The sequence below is a fragment of the Corythoichthys intestinalis genome, chromosome 3 (genome assembly GCF_030265065.1).
Source record: "Corythoichthys intestinalis isolate RoL2023-P3 chromosome 3, ASM3026506v1, whole genome shotgun sequence".
In the NCBI taxonomy this organism is placed as follows: Eukaryota; Metazoa; Chordata; class Actinopteri; order Syngnathiformes; family Syngnathidae; genus Corythoichthys; species Corythoichthys intestinalis.
Genome location: NC_080397.1, coordinates 62,837,537 through 62,854,909, shown reverse-complemented (window position 1 = coordinate 62,854,909; position 17,373 = coordinate 62,837,537). Strand labels below are relative to the sequence as shown.

Sequence of the window (17,373 nt, the reverse complement as noted above, 5' to 3'; positions counted from 1 at the left end):
ACTGACCCACAACCATACTTCACAGTGGGTATGAGGTGCTTTTCAGCATGCGCATCTTTCGTGGCACGCCAGACCCACTTAGAGTGTTTGTTGCCAAAAAGCTCAATCTTGGTCTCATCTGACCAAAGCACACGGTCCCAGTTGAAGCCCCAATACCGCTTGGCGAACTCCAGACGTTTGCGTTTATGATTGCGAGTGAGGAAAGGTTTTCTCTGTGCATGCCTCCCAAACAGCTTGTTGGCGTGTAGACAGCACCTCATACCCACTGTGAAGTATGGGGGAGGGTCAGTGATGCTGTGGGGCTGTTTGGCTTCCAAAGGCCCTGGGAACCTTGTTAGGGTGCATGGCATCATGAATGCTTTGAAATACCAGGACATTTTAAATCAAAATCTGTTGCCCTCTGCCCGAAAGCTGAGGATGCGTCGTCACTGGGTCTTTCAGCAAAACAATGACCCTAAACATATGTCCAAATCTACACAGAAATGGTTCACCAGACACAAAATCAAGCTCCTCCCATGGCCATCTCAGTCCCCAGACCTCAACCCCATTGAAAACCTGTGGGGTGAGCTGAAGAGGAGCGTACAGAGGAGAGGACCCAGGTCTCTGGATGATTTAGAGAGATTCTGCAAAGAGGAATGGCTGAAGATCCCTCTTTCTGTCTTTTCCCATCTTGTGAAACATTATAGGAGAAGACTAGGTGCTGTTTTGTTGGCAAAAGGGGGTTGTACAAAGTATTAACACCAGGGGTGCTAATAATTGTGACACACATTATTTGATGTCAAATAATTATTTCTTTATGTGGGATTTTTCCCCCACTGAATAAATGCACTTGTATTGAAGGTTGGATTTTTCTCTTTTTTCCATTAAGGTCCCATATTATTTAGAAAAAAAAATATTAGAAGCTAAAAAACACATAATTATTATAAATCCAATAATTATGGAGGGCACTGTAGATGGTAGTGATCCTCTGCTACTTCGCGCTTCAAACTTCGCACCCTCTGTCCATTGTGGATCTATTTCAATGACAAATAAATACATAAATACAGTATTTTATTCAAAAATGTTAAGATATATGCATGTATACGTTTACATATTGTACATAAATAGCTCTCATTTATGTCATAATTATGACATTTGCAGTGCTTGAAAACCATTTATTAAAATATATATACATATAATTTTTTAAAAATACTTTATTAAACATGTCATATGTATTTCTTTACAATGTTATTAAATCTAAATGACTACATTAAACACACACCAACAAAAATATATTTTTTGTAATGTAAATAAGCTCCGCCTCTACTAAAAACGAGGATCATCATAGATGCAAAGCTACCATCAACTACGGACCATTTATTTAGTGACTTAAAATGGAAAGTGGGTAGAAGCAGTAGCACCAAAAGAAAATGTATGCAAAAATCTGTATCATAAATAATATTTTACGTAAAATAAACCACGTTCATACGGCTTTTACATTTGATTTCATTACATAGGAATGTACAGGTGTCCCTAATAAATTGGACAGCGAGTGGACATGATCAGTAATCACAGCATAGTGAACATGGGTGGCTTACTACTTCAATATTTGAATAATTTCAGCACTATTGTCACTTGAAATAAAAGTTAGCAACAGCTAACACCACTTTTGACCTTTTTAGGCATTTCTCAGTAGTGTTCGCTTGAACTACTCTGCCTTTGAACAATGAATGAACGTAACACCAACCCAGAAGATGGCATTATACAGTTAATATGCAGAATAGATTCAGGTTATGTGTTTTTTAATCGAGTAAAAGAGTTATAAAGTTACCTCCCGACGCAAACTCGACCAGCAGCGAGCACCAAAGCAGTCCGGCGACCCACAAGATCAGCAACTTCTTCCCAAAGGAGAACATCTTCCTTCGCTAGGTGGACATTTCACATGCTCGCAAACGTCTTCGGCACTCGGTCCGACATGGCGTTACGGTTCGGTTCTTTGAGAGAAAGCGGCGTTGGCGAACAGACCACCGAGCGAGCCCACCAACTCGCGACTCGAGAAACTCCGCCTCGTGAGCGTGCAAGTGCTGCTCACGTGAACGCGCGTACCAAAATAACAGCACTGAGAAACGTAAAGTATGCTTTGTATATATTCAACTTTTAAAAATGATCATATTTAATTTAACACAGCAATAGTAAAAACTAAGCTTTAATTTTATTCTTTTTTTTTTTTTATCCCAGGCATGTTTACAGGGATGTCCAAGCCATGGTTCGCGGGCCGGAAGCGGCCCGCTAGTGGGTGCTGTTCTGCCTGACAGGCACCTTGTAGCTCATTTATACTGTAAATTAGGGCGGAACCATAGACTTCAATACTCTATTGACGGGACACTTCGTCATTCTTTACGTTAGCCTTACCGTAGCGGGCTGAGCTTAATTTAGTAATAGTCATTCGAAGACAGCACACGCTCATGTCCAAGCCGGATTTAAGCTTGGATTTTTGAAGAAGTACAAAAGCTGTACCGCACACAAACAGGAAGGATTGTCTCAGGAGTAATTTGTTCGAGGATTCAAGGTAATTGTTATATTTTCCTTACCATGCATGCATTTTTAAACATTGTGAAAAAAATCAATGGGATAAATCAGCTGCAACTGCATTGGCATCGTAGTTCGTCATATTTACGTAAAATAAAGACTAACTGCACGATTTTTTTTTTGTTTTTAACCAAGAATTGAGACTGTTTTACATACATATCTATGAAGAATTCGAGGATTTAAGCATTTATTCACAAGAATTTTCACCAGAAAAACTCTGTGTACGCCAGGTGGCCGCTAGCCTCATTCACAAACAGAGTAGCATTGTAATTCGACATATTTACGTAAAATGAACGCTAACTGTACGTTTTTTTTTTTTTTTTTTTTTGCTTTTAACCAAGAATCGACACTGTTTTACGTCCATATCTATGAAGAATTCGGGGATTTAAGCTTTTATTCACTAGAAGTTTCACCAGAAAAGCTTTGTTTACGTCAGGTGGCCGCTAGCCTCATTCGCGAACATAGTAGCATTGTAATTCGACATATTTACATAAAATAAATGCTAACTGCACGGTTACTTTGCTTTTAACCAAGAATTGAGACTGTTTTACTTCCATATCTATTAAGAATTCGAGGATTTAAACATTTATTCGCAAGAATTTTCACCTGAAAAGCTCTGTTTACGTCAGGCAGCTGCTAGCCTCATTCGCTAACAGAGTAGCATTGTACTTCGACATATTTATGTAAAATAAACGCTAACTGCACGTTTTTTTTTTGTTTTTTTTTGCTTTTAACCAAGAATCGAGACTGTTTTACGTCCATATCTATGAAGAATTCGGGGATTTAAGCTTTTATTCACTAGAATTTTTACCAGAAAGCTCTGTTTACATCAGGCGGCTGCTAGCCTCATTCGCAAACAGAGTAGCATTGTAATTCGACATATTTACGTATAATGAACGCTAACTGCACATTTTTTTTTTTTTTTTTTTTTTTGCTTTTAACCAAGAATCGAGACTGTTTTACGTCCATATCTATGAAGAATTCGGGGATTTAAGCTTTTGTTCACTAGAATTTTCACCAGAAAAGCTTTGTTTACATCAGGCGGCCGCTAGCCTCATTCGCGAACAGAGTATCATTGTAATTCGACATATTTATGTAAAATAAACGCTAACTGCACGGTTACTTTGCTTTTAACCAAGAATTGAGACTGTTTTACTTCCATATCTATTAAGAATTCGAGGATTTAAACATTTATTCGCAAGAATTTTCACCTGAAAACTCTGTTTATGTCAGGCAGCTGCTAGCCTCATTCGCTAACAGAGTAGCATTGTACTTCGACATATTTACGTAAAATAAACACTAACTGCACAGTTTCTTTGCTTTTAACCAAGAATCGAGACTGTTTTACGTCCATATCTATGAAGAATTCGGGGATTTAAGCATTTATTCACAAGAATTTTTACCAGAAAGCTCTGTTTACATCAGGCGGCTGCTAGCCTCATTCGCAAACAGAGTAGCATTGTAATTCGACATATTTACGTAAAATGAACGCTAACTGCACGTTTTTTTTTTTTTTTTTTTTTTTGCTTTTAACCAAGAATCGAGACTGTTTTACGTCCATATCTATGAAGAATTCGGGGATTTAAGCTTTTATTCACTAGAATTTTCACCAGAGAAGCTTTATTTACGTCAGGTGGCCGCTAGCCTCATTCGCGAACATAGTAGCATTGTAATTCGAAATATTTACATAAAATAAATGCTAACTGCACGGTTTCTTTGCTTTTAACCATGAATCGAGACTGTTTTACTTCCATATCTATTAAGAATTCGAGGATTTAAACATTTATTCGCAAGAATTTTCACCTTAAAAGCTCTGTTTACGTCAGGCAGCTGCTAGCCTAATTAGCTAACAGAGTAGCATTGTACTTCGACATATTTACGTAAAATAAACACTAACTGCACAGTTTCTTTGCTTTTAACCATGAACTGAGACTGTTTTACGTCCATATCTATGAAGAATTTGGGGATTTAAGCATTTATTCACAAGAATTTTTACCAGAAAGCTCTGTTTACATCAGGCGGCTGCTAGCCTCATTCACGACAACTATATAACTAACTATGCAACTGTATAATGACAATAAGGGGCTATTCTATTCTATAATAAGTTGTGATTGTATTTTGAATTTTTTAATAATCTATTTATAAATTATTTATAATTTATTCTGCATGTTTTCCTCAAGTATTAAGTTCCTGATGTGAAAAATTAAGTGATTTATTAGCTGTTGAAAAAAAATAAGTTGCTATTTTGGGCAAAAACACACATGATATGTTAAATATTGCTATTAATCCTGAAAATATAGGTGATTATCTCTGCATTTGGTGATTTTTGTGTATCTAGTGTAAAATCTGAGAATTTTATAGCCTTTTTAAGTTTTATTATACTTATATAAAAAATAATTAACCAGGATTTAATTGGGAACGACTTTGAATTTTTTTATGCCGCTGCTCATGGAGACTCATATATGGCTAAGGTAGGTGCCTGTTTTGGTTTTAGGTCGGTCGCAGCTTTGGTTTTGAAAATATTTGAACTTGAAGTTTTTGAAAATAGGCCCCCTACGGATCAGCCGTGTGCCCCGTGTCATGTCAATATATTATAAAGTCTATGGCTGAACGATATTGAAAAAAAACTTACATTCAGACTTTCTTGGGGTATATATTATTGTGATATACAGTATATAACACTGTAATTTTTGCATTTAGGAAACAAAAAAGTTAAGTCTGGACAGCATGCGAATAATCATGATTCAAATTTTAATTGCTTGACAGCACGATGATAAGTACATTATTTCAATACAGTAGCTCATCATATAAAGTGGGCCGGTCTGTGGCATGAAACTCCACGACTGAAAATGAGTCCCACTCCAGCCCTGGTACCGCCTCCTTTTGTGTAGGACCCTCTTCAATAGGGTTTTTTTCACCTCGGTGTGTGAATGCATTTCTCATCTCAGGATATACAAAAACATCTCTGTCAGCCATGCCCACAACACGAAAGAGGTTCCACACAAAAAAAAGCTTCCAGCTTTCATTAGATGATTAGTGGGGGACAATCTGCCACCAGCTTCAGCTGCTTGACGTCCGCGTTGCATGACGTCGGAGTTGGGTCCGTTCAGTCCTGCTTGCAGGCCTCATTGAAAATTGTGTTTCAATCTCCTAGATCACAAGTTTCCGGTACTCCTGTTTAATGCAGCTGAAAACCGCATGGTAAAAGCGTCGCTCGGCCGACATGAGGTCGGTGACCATCTCCGTGTGATCTAAGGCAGGCAACAAGTAGAGCGACGCCTTCAAGGACAGCGAGGTGAGCAGCTCGGAGAACTTGGTGGAAGCGTCCGCCGGAACCATGATGTCACAGGTCCCGTGGATCAAAGTGAGTGGAGGCACTCTAGGAGAAAGACAAACTAGTTATTACAAATAGTTGTTAGCACGGAGTATTCGCTTCATTTTTGGCATCACCTTTTCAGTTTGTCCTGGTCAAACTTCTCCAGCCAGTAAGTGGGTGAGTAATACGGGAAGTTCTCCACTCCGTTCATGGCTTTATGCATAGCCGAGACGTATTCCACTCCTCGTTCCTGCTCATATTTGTAATGCTCCATGATGTTGTACACACCACTGAGACCTAAACAAAAAATGGCAGCTAATGGGTAAACTGCTGAACAATTTAGACTTTTTAAAAAGGAACAGAAGCATGATGTTTCCTGATTAGAGTTGTCCAATAATTACTCTTTAACAGATAACCGATATCCTGATGTTGTCCAACTCCAACAATCTAATATCGATATCAAACCGGTACCGATATACAGGTAGTCCCCGGGTTACAAACGAGTTTCGTTCCTACTATGGCTACGTAACCCGAATTTCCACGTAAGTCGGATTAGGTACCACTACAAAACAACTATCCAAAAAGTCCAAAAGTATTGTATTTTGTTTAATGATGGAGGATACATTGCCCTCTGGTGGCAGTGTTGGGTCTAGCTGGACTGTCGCCTTATGACTAAGGAGCAGACTCTTGCCTGACATGGATAAACGACAGCTGCGCTCTGGTTTGTTTCAGCTAATATATGTTTGTGTATGCATTTCTAATTAAGTTTAGCGCTATAGTTTGTGGAGTTATGTGTGAAGGAGTTGCTATGAGAATTGTAAATACGTTAGCATTCCTAGTATTTAAGGTAGCAGACTTTTGTTCGGAAAATTAGGCAAATTTAATCTACTAAATTTACATATTGATCAGATTGGATGGACATTGAATACCTAATGTTTTGTGTACCAATTGTTTTGTGTACTAAACTGTGCCCACAGTTTAGCAGTGTGGTAATCTATACCCACAAATTACTAAACTGTTCCCATAGTTTAGTAAACAGTAAACTGTGGGTACAGTTCAGTAAACTGTGGGATCAGATGACTAAACTGTGGGAACACATTACTAAACCGTGGGTACAGTTTAGTAAACTCTGGGTACAGATTACTAAACTGTGGGTACAGATTACTTAACTGTGGGAACACATTACTAAACCGTGGGTACAGTTCAGAAAACTGTGGGCACAGATTACTAAACTGTGGGTACAGTTAGGTCAACTGTAAACGGTAAACAGATTACTAAACTGTGGGTACAGTTTAGTAAACTGTGTGTACAGTTTAGTAATATGTGGGTACATTTTACGAAAATGTTGGTACAGATTACTAAACTGTAAATACAGATTACTAAACCGTGGGTACAGTTAAATAAACGGTAAACAGTAAATACATTACTAAACTGTGGGTACAGTTTCGTAAACTGTTGGTACAGATTACTAAACTAACTGTTTTCCCACAGTTTAGTAATCTGTACCCACAGTTTAGTAAACTGTCAGTACAGTTTAGTAACCTGTGGGTACAGATTACTAAACTGTGGGTACAGATTACTAAACTGTAGGAAAACATTACTAAACCATGGGTACAGTTTAGTAAACTGTGTGTACAGATTACTAAACTGTGGGAAAACATGACTAAACCCTGGGTACAGTTTAGTAAACTGTGGGTACAGATTACTAAACTGTGAGTACTGTTTAGTCATCTGTGGGTACATTTTACGTAAATGTTGGTATAGATTACTGAACTGTGGGTACAGATTACTAAACCGTGGGTACAGTTTAGTCAACTGTGGGTACATATGACTAAACTGTTGGTGCAGATTACTAAACTGCGGGTGCAGTTTAGTCATCTGTGCGTACATATTGTGTACATAAATTTATAAATCATTATTTTTCATTTATTGTTCACTGTATTTGTGCACCATGAGCGATTAGGGTCTTTCCCACAGTTCACAAATCCTAAGCAGCTTTGGATTTGGAGACATCTAGTTGTCATTCTAGACATAATTGATATGTTCAGCTACGACTAGCCCATGCACAAAGGTTAGAGTCTTGTACATTAATTTACAACCCAGCATACACTAAATTCTTACCGATGATGCCTTTGATCACCGAAACTAAATCCCGCTGTTTGCTTGCTTCGATGAAAAGCTCTTCCCTAGCGTCGATGAGAAACAGTGTGGTCAGTACACACAAATGCGCACCTGCTGAATGGCCAATCAATATGATATTATCCTGCAAATGACAAAAAGGTAAACGTTAAAGACAAATCAGATAACAGGGTTCCCGTTTGGAAGTTTTAAGAAGCCAGTTATGCTAAAAGCGACTCTGAAAACCAGCCCAATTTGCGAGCTCATGATGATTTGCTTTGACAGGGGCTGGCCGAGTCGCAACTGTACAACTAATAGAGTTTGATGAGACTGCAAAGTGGGGGGGGGGGGGGGGAGTCCCTTAAGACATCAGTATACAACCACGATGACTGCTGATGTCAAGCAGTAAAACATTGGATTTCTAGTTTTTTTGTGCAGAAGACATTTGAACAATTTAAATCAGATTGGAAGTCATAAATAAGCATCGGGACATTCCTCTAGTCATGTGCACCTTAGAGTTTAAAAAGTATTTTTATATTTTTCTTACTTTGTCAAAGTTGAACTTTGAGCCACTCTCTTGAGTCCAAATTAAGCAATCTGCAATATCTTGTATCATCCCTAAAACGTTCATCTGCAAATGGGAAAGGAAAACACTGTGATTAGCCACCTTGATAACAATGGGGAAACTTTTTTTGTTGAGTTAGGTCTGACAGCTGTTTGTAAGGGTCATTTTTTCCAAATAGGGTGCCATTTAGAAATAACAGAGGGGACATTTTATGCTAAAGTTAGCCCTCATCCTAGCATAATAGCTAACATGACTGAAGATAGTTGATGTGAAATCTTATCATTTTACGAATAAACCTTTTGAAAAGATTCAATTCCAGGAATTTTTATGATCAACCGCACTGAACGTACTTCCTAAAACGGCAAAATAAAATTCTCTTTTTAATTTTTTTTTTATATATTTAAAAAAAAAAAAAAAAAAAAAAAATTCCCACCACCGGTGCGATGAAAGAAAAAACTTTTTTTCTTCTTCTTGTAATATCTTTTAATTCTAAAACAACAAATGATAAAATATAACAAATAAATAAATAAATAAATAAATAAATAAATAAATAAATAAAAGTTTATGCAGGACAATAACATTCTAACAATTATTTTGGATTTTTTTTTTCCTACTTGTATTAGTTATTTATAGGGATGTCCCAATCCGATCACATAATCGAAAATCGATTTTTAAGAGGATCAGAATCTCCCTCCTGCTGGTTTTCTTGGTCAACAGTGCCCTGGAGTTAATTTGTATTTATTTAAAGTTAATTTAGTCAGTTTGAATTTAAATTTTTTTTTAACAACACTTTTTTTGGGGGTATCGGATTAAGACTCGGTTTTGACAAATTCTCAAAATCAGGTGACTCGGACTCGGGTGCAAAAATATGGGATTGGGACAACCCTAGTTATTTTATTGACTGAATTTGAATGAAACACACTGTGGAAATAGCAAAATTCCACATCAACCTTTTACAAGAAGTCAATTAAAAAATATAATTTAGGAGTCTGTACCCTTGAATTTTTAATAGATGGCAGTTAATAATACACACACACACAAAATAAATAAGTTGAATGAGTATTTGTCCAACTTTAGTGAGAATACAGCTTCATTTATATTGGGGACACAAATGCCACCTTATTAAAAATGATCCATTGCAAATTTTAAGGTGTAGAATCAGAATTTTTGTTCTGTATTGGAGAGAGAGGTTGATGCAATGAACCTTTGGATATGTGGTGTAGTCAGGACAAATGACAGTCGCATTGAGTTCTTCAGTCAGCTGCCGGGCCAGCAAACAGTAAACGCGTCGTTCCCCGGACGACCAACCACCACCGTAGACAAATACCACCAGCGGTGGTGGTGCTGTCTTATCTCCAAATCCGGGAGGGTGGTACAAGTCAAGCTTGTTCCCACGGCGACCGAATGTGATGCCCTTTCAAGTGTCAAGACAAAAGCATAGTTTCACAGTGAACAAATAAGGGACATATCATACTAATTCCCCAAAAGACCAAATATTCTAATGTTTTTAACAGGCAAAATAGTACTCTATTAAATGGAACCTCGGACTTAAAGACTTGTAGGCTCTAATAAGCCACATTTGTTCTCTTGTTAAGTTATTTGAAACACATATATTATTGCCATTGATTTAAAAATCTCTAATATTTAGTACATGTTTTAACCTACAGAGGGCGCCATGTTTTACACGCGCAATGCACGCTGGGGGTGATGACGCGGTTGGCCTGGACTGGGAGAGGAGTTGTGTTAGCTAGCAAAGCAAGCTAGTATGACAACTGGCATGATTTTGTCACATTCTGCCTCTGGTCGGATTGTTTTGTTACAGAGATGAGGGATGAGTTCCCGACTTCGTACCTGACTTCGTACCTGAAAACCTTGTCACCTTGTCTTTAAACCGATCCTAGGCGGCTTGCTGAGATATTGACTTGCTGCCATTTGACAGCCTCTTACCGCGGTCTTCCATCGTTTTTTTTTATTGATCCCGACCGACTGTCACAAACCGTTTTTCCGTGGTTTTTGTGTGTGTTAAATAAATCCTTACACGCAATCCCTGTTATTGTTGTCCGCTTGCTGTCTGAAGTGAGCCACATTTTTTAATTCCGTGATCAAACCAGCCTCACTTTCTTTTAACAACAATGGCAACCTACTAGTTAAACAAAATTGTCAAATTTTATAAAAATGAAAACATTAAGCGGGATTTGGGAAAAAATGTTCATTTGTGCTGCCAACGTTTTTGAGATATTAACAATTTGGAGTCACTTACTTTTTATTTAGGGCATTCCCGGGTCACTTCCTGTTCATTAACTCACAAAAATCATTAGGAAGTGACCTATAAATGCCTCAAAATCAATAGGAAGTGACCAAAAAAACAATAGGAAATGACCTGAAATGCCCCCAAAATGAACTCATCACGTCCAATACATTTGAAGTGGGAGGGATGGCAGTAGTGCTGCAACGATTAATCGATTAACTCGAGTATTCGAATAGAAAAAAAAAAATTTGAATTAAATTTTGTTGCTTTGAGTATTCGTTTAATTAAAGTGGCGTTGTAATGTAAAGTATTTGCATTTCGTTTTATTGATTAGGGTGGATTCACTGCTCTCTGTTCTGCCTCATTTCACATGGCTGAATCCAACTAATCCCTGTTAAGACCAACGTAAGCTAAGTTTTTGTTTGAGCGAATGTTTTTAATGAATTCGTAAATTACTTTATAGATATATTTAGGCGTTTTTTGTAGGAATATGTGTCTGAACCATTTCTAAGGAGCATTGTAAAATAAAAACGTTAGCATTTTATAGCATTTAAGCTACCAGACTTTTGCTATGTAGGTTATCCAATTGTTCTTTTGTTGTACATACAGTAGATCCTCATTTCTTTAATTTTTTTTATACCATTTGAGGCTCAGCTCAGGTACCGTATTGGCCTGAATATGAGACGGTGTTTTTTGCATTGAAATAAGATAATTTAAAAAATAAATAAATAAAAAGAGGGGGGTCGTCTTATATTCGCGGTCTAGACATTATACCCATTCACGACGCTAGATGGCTCCAGATATCATTGAAGCGATGTTCTGTCATGACGGATCTCAGCTACTCTCCCCATTTACGACGCTAGATGGCGCCAGATATCATTGAAGCGATGATCTGTCATGACAGATCTCAGCTACTAGTTTAACCAGTTTGCATTATTTTATTGCAATGTTTTTCCTTATTCAGAATTGTTTCAAGGCTAGTTACAGTTAGACTCCACTTTGATGGTTAATGCAGTTATTGCAATTTTGTTGTTTTATCACAATAGATTGGTTTATTTACATTTCAAAAACCAGAAGCCATTCATTTACGAATGTGATTGCACTTTACTTTACACTAGGGCTGTCCCAAACGACTAATTTTCTCCCGATTAGTCAGCCGACTATTTTTACGATTAGTCGACTAATCTAATAATTAAAAAAAAAAAAAAAAGTTTTTTTTTTTTTTCTAATTTAGTAATAAAATTTTTGTTGACGCTTATCAATTCACAAAAAACATATTGGAACACTTAAATTATTTATTAAAGTACAAATAAACACGTAAATAACAATAATAAATCAAAAATAAACAATGAGTTCAAATGCTGATAGAATTAACTAGTGTAGCATCCCGATTGAAAAGATGGTCTCTTAAACTGATGGTTTACAACTTTTATTCCATCCTTGATGTAATCACACTGTAAAAGCTACGGTGCACACAAATAAAACAACACAATTAGAAATTAACGAAAACTTTTCACCCTTTTCCTTTTAAACCTTATTTATATATCAATGAATTGCCTATATGAATTGCCTTTACCTTATTACCTTAAACAATCTCTCCCTTGAGTGCAATCACTGTATATACTGTATATATTTATGACCTTTTAACCTTATATAATTTTCTATACCATAAAATAAACCATAACATGAAATCTTTCAGTTAGCATTAAGAACAATACTAATAGCACTTATACGCCCATTGTCAATGAAACATTATTATTTAGTAAGGCAACAGCACCCTCTGGTGTACAAAAAATGAAGAAAAAAAAAATTTACAAACTGGGTTACGGCGCTTGAGGTGTTTATTCACGGCCGACGTGCAGCCAAGCTTGGCATTGAAGAGACAGGACGGAAGAGTGTACGCTCCTTTGTTTCTTTGAAATAAGTCAATGTTTTGGACACTCTGGTGCGCTTTTTTTGGCTTTGTGCCGCTTTCCCCGCTTGCATACAGAGCATCCGACATTCTGAATTTTCCGCGCATATATTTTTTTAACCCTTCATTAACCGTCGACGGGATGTTGTGCTCGTCGACGGATTTACGTCATCGATGACGTTGACTATGTCGACTAGTCGGGACAGCTCTACTTTACACATTTAAATGTTCAGATATTAAGATTGGAATGAGGCAAAAAAACATGCTTTTTCTCTCAAATATATTGTTCTAATCATTTGTTTCGGATGTACTGCAATTATTTTCTGTATAAAAAATTAATTTGGTGTTCAAAAAGTCTTTTTACAAACTTGAGTCATGAAAAAGGGGGGTGGGGTCATCTTATAATCAGGGCCGTCTTATATTCAGGCCATACGGTATTTTAATTTTTCATGTTCCTTATCCGATTACTCGATTATTCCAACTAACTATTTAATCGATTAATCGACAACTAAAATAATCGATAGCTGCTCCCTAGACGGCAGCAAACGAACGAATTAAGGGGATGACAAAAAATCAACACATGAAATGTTGCAAAATCGTCGCCTGGCATTGGCTGCCACTGACAGCCATAGATGTCCAATCCGTTTGAAGTGGGAGGGTGGCAGCGAATTCACGTTCATTCGCTGCCATTCCTTCCTTGTACCTTTTACTAGTGATAAACTCATTCCTAGTGATGCACGATAATGCATTTTTCAACCGATATCGATAACCGATAATTTCCTGCCCCTTCCACCCGATAACAGATAATGTCACGCCGATACTTCTATTCAAATATGTATGTAAAATTTAAAGTATACAAGGATCAAATGTTACTGTGCAAAAATGTAATTTAGTGCTATTTTTTTCCACATCAAATGTGAACAAGTAGTAAATTCCAACAACTAAACAATGGCAATGGCGTTGTGTAATGGTAAGCTTTTGGCAACAATTACTTAGAGAGTAAACACCCAAGTTGCACAAAAATGCCTTTAAAAGTAAGCCATTCCTAACATATATCACATTACTACACTGAAAAAACACCTCCTTAAACTAGCAGAATTGGACAAAACTGTTGATTGCGCACATTTGGAGGCTAAATCAAGTATATAATTATCGGATTGCATTATCGGTTGAATTTTTTTATTATCTGGATTATCTGTGTGACGTCATAATTGCCATTATCGGCCGATAATTATCGGTGACCGATATTATCGTGCATCTCTACTCATTCCAATTCACAGCAGAAGGATAGTGAGATCGAAAATATGGGTCAATTAATTTGTGAACATGTGTCTCCTCCTAGTGGCCACTTGGAGGTTTTACAATACCAAAGTAAATGAGTGAATTTCCCCCCCTTGATGTTTTCTAAACTGCCAGGATCCTCACACTTTTAACTCATTGCTTGCCATTGTTCAAATGGATTGGACGTCTATCGCCGTTAACGGCACCGAAACAAAATTATTCATTGCCATCCTTCAGCAATTGCATTAAAATATGCTACATTTAAAGAATACCCCCCCCCCCCCCAAAAAAAAAATGTAAAGGAAACACACCTTTTCATAATGCGCTCTGTTCTTGTCATTCTCGTACCATGACTTCAGCTGTAAGTAAAGTCTTCCATACTGCAGGCATTTGAGGGACTCCAACACAGCTTTTGTAATACCGTAAATCCGTCTGGGTGAAATGGAAAGTGTCAGTCAATGTTTTTTCTTTCCTTAGAGCAAACATCATTTAGCAAGTTACCTTGGTTTTACAGCTTCTAAATACTTTTTATAGCCAGGTTTGCTGGGCAAGCCAAGCATCAACTGGGCAGCCAGGGAGACAGAGTACGGAACACCCACAAACAAGATGCCCACAGCCGCTGGCAACCACAAGTGGTATTTAAACCCTGACCTTGAAAAGACAAAGTAATGGTAGTCGAGTCCAACTCAAATCAGGTTGGATTTGAAATGTTATTTGTTATATAAGCGCGGAAAAGAGAATTCTTTTTAACCGCCTCTATTCAAGTACAGTAATACATGGAGCCCCTCGGGTGCCGGGGTAGGAAAAAAATATTTTTCATAGTTAATCTGTACCTGCAGTTTAGTAAACTGTACGCACAATTTAGTAAATTGGGTACAGTTTAGTCATATGTACCTACATATGACTAAACTGTGAGTATATTACTAAACTAGATCCACATTTAGTGTATTAATCTGTACCCACTGATTACTAACCTGTACAAACAGATTACTAAACTCTACCTGCATATTATTAATCTGTATCCAGAATTTAGTAATATGTACCCACAGAATACTAAACCGTGGGTACTAAACTATATCCACAGTTTACTAATCTGTACCAACAGATTACGAAACTGTGCCCACAATTGAGTAAACTGTACTAACATTTTAGTAATGTGTGGGCACAGATTACTAAACTGTGGGTACAGATTACAAAACTATATTCACAGTTTACTAATTACTCACAGTTTAGTAATCTGTAGATACAAATCAGTAAACAAGGCACATTTTTGTAATCTACCCACAGTTTAGTAATCTGGACCCACGATTTAGTAATATGTACCCACAGATTACTAAACAATGGGTAGATTACTAAACGGTGCCCAGTTTAGTAAAATGTACTCACATTTTTGTAATCTGTGGGTACAGTTTCATAATCTGTGGGTACAGATTACTAAACTAAATTCACAGTTTACTAATTACTCACAGTTTACTAATCTGTAGGTACATATCAGTAAACAAGGCATATTTTATTAATCTACCCATAGTTTAGTAATCTGGACCCGCAATTTAGTCATATGTACCCACAGATTACTAGTCAATGGGTAGATTACTAAATGTGCCCAGTTTGGTAAAATGTACTTAAACATTTTTGTAATATGGGGGTACAGTTTCATAATCTGTGGGTACAGATTATTAAACTATATTCACAGTTTACTACTTACTCACACTTTACTAATCGGTAGGTACATATCAGTAAACAAGGCATATTTTATTAATCTACCCATAGTTTAGTAATCTGGACCCGCAATTTAGTCATATGTACCCACAGATTACTATACAATGGGTAGATTACTAAACTGTGCCCAGTTTGGTAAAATGTACTCACATTTTTGTAATATGTGGGTACAATTTCATAATCTGTGGGTACAGATTACTAAACTAAATTCACAGTTTACTAATTACTCACAGTTTAGTCATCTGTAGGTACTGTACATATCAGTAAACAAGGCATATTTTATTAATCTACCCATAGTTTAGTAATCTGGACCCACAATTTAGTAATATGTACCCACAGATTACTAAACAATGGGTAGATTACTAAATGTGCCCAGTTTGGTAAAATGCACTTAAACATTTTGGTAATATGCGGGTACAGTTTCATAATATGTGGGTACAGATTACTAAACTAAATTCGCAGTTTACTAATTACTCACAATTTGTGGGTACAGATTAGTGAACTGTGGATATAGTTTAGTAATATACCCACAATTTAGTAATCTGTGGGTACAGATTGCTAAACTGTGGGTACAGATTACTAAACTATATCCAGGAATTACTAATTACTCATAGTTTACAATACTCTTGCTAATAATAATAATAATAAAAGCAAAAACATATCATTCGTCTATTAAACACAGTTAGTAGCGACACAACCCACGTTTTAAATACAATAATTGTGCAGTATCCCGATATTTTAAGTGCAACAATTATAAATTCCTTAACTAGGTCATCAAGGCAATGCTTCATGTTTCGAGATGTCAGGTTGCTAGTTTTCAAATGGTCAAAAACACAGATAAGTACAACAATAAAATAACATACATTACTACGGTCACAATTAAAGTACCAGTCCTCCGAATGCACGTGGAAATTCGCAGTTAATTATTTTGCACTCCTTGTCCTCGAGAAGTCATTCGGGTACTGTAACTGTACTTGACGTCAACAGAGAACACACGAGAACACGTGAGAACTACGGGACTTTACTTCCGGGTTTAACACGAGGAATGTTAAATGTAAAGTTTTTTAAGAACCTGGGAGAAAAGCGTCGTTTGTGTAGTTTCAGCCGTACACTAAAATACAATAACCACATATTTCTAATTTCCAACAGTTGAATTGACGTTGTCAGGTTTACCGCGGTTTTTTAATGCGTTTTCGTTCGCGTGTGAGACGATTACTATCTTGGCTAGAAGGTATCCGCTTTGGTAATAACCCGGAAGTAAGATCTTGACTTCTCGTGATAAGCCAGACGTCGATAATAACCATATTTTAAACGACACCTTCTTGTTTTACGATCATATAAATGTGGATTATAACATATAGGGGGGAAATGTTTCATCCGTTGGAATATATTGTAAACAAAGAGGGTGTAGAGAGCTCTTTGTCCAGCAGAGGGGGAAAAAGGACTGTATATTAGTATATGGCAAAATTTCATAAAAGGCTTTACGCTATAGTATTGGTCATTTTGCTAATGCCTTTGTCCAAAGAGTGGTTCAAATTTTAACCCTTTACTTGTTTCATGTTTTACAGTTTTAAATGTATAATTTAAAATGAAATTTTAGAAATAGTAAAATAAATAAATACACAAAACATTTTTGTTATTTTTTT

General features: G+C 36.8%; 2 protein-coding genes across 3 annotated transcripts in view; both read right to left on the bottom strand.

The window, feature by feature from the left end:
- The window catches only part of cspg4ba (chondroitin sulfate proteoglycan 4ba), a 63,989-nt gene extending 61,955 nt beyond the window's left edge, over positions 1–2,034 (bottom strand). The window contains exon 1 of the mRNA XM_057832593.1: positions 1,811–2,034. Coding sequence (XP_057688576.1) covers positions 1,811–1,895 — 85 coding nt within the window. The 5' untranslated portion in view covers positions 1,896–2,034. The remainder of the gene's footprint in view (positions 1–1,810) is intronic.
- Positions 2,035–5,311: 3,277 nt separating this feature from the next.
- si:dkey-193c22.1 (uncharacterized protein LOC567837 homolog) lies at positions 5,312–16,717 on the bottom strand. 2 transcript variants are annotated; one of them, XM_057832393.1, is made up of 8 exons: positions 16,591–16,717; positions 14,510–14,659; positions 14,320–14,440; positions 9,772–9,981; positions 8,550–8,633; positions 8,006–8,147; positions 6,019–6,181; positions 5,312–5,947 (listed from the first exon to the last, which is right to left on the bottom strand). In XM_057832393.1, coding segments are annotated over exons 1-8 (1,101 nt in total). In that variant the 5' UTR covers positions 16,593–16,717; the 3' UTR covers positions 5,312–5,718. The 2 variants fall into 2 exon arrangements, with proteins under 2 accessions (XP_057688376.1, XP_057688377.1); XM_057832394.1 differs by having other exon boundaries at positions 14,510–14,654; positions 16,591–16,678.
- Between the last annotated feature and the right edge of the window lie 656 nt (positions 16,718–17,373).

Bases quoted from the DNA above. Each gene is read 5' to 3' on its own strand.
- si:dkey-193c22.1 (XM_057832393.1), bottom strand. The intron at 9,982-14,319 runs GTGTGTTTCCTT...GACACTTGAAAG, and splicing joins ACAGAGCGCATTATGAAAAG to GGCATCACATTCGGTCGCCG. The intron at 5,948-6,018 runs GTGATGCCAAAA...TCTTTCTCCTAG, and splicing joins GACCAGGACAAACTGAAAAG to AGTGCCTCCACTCACTTTGA.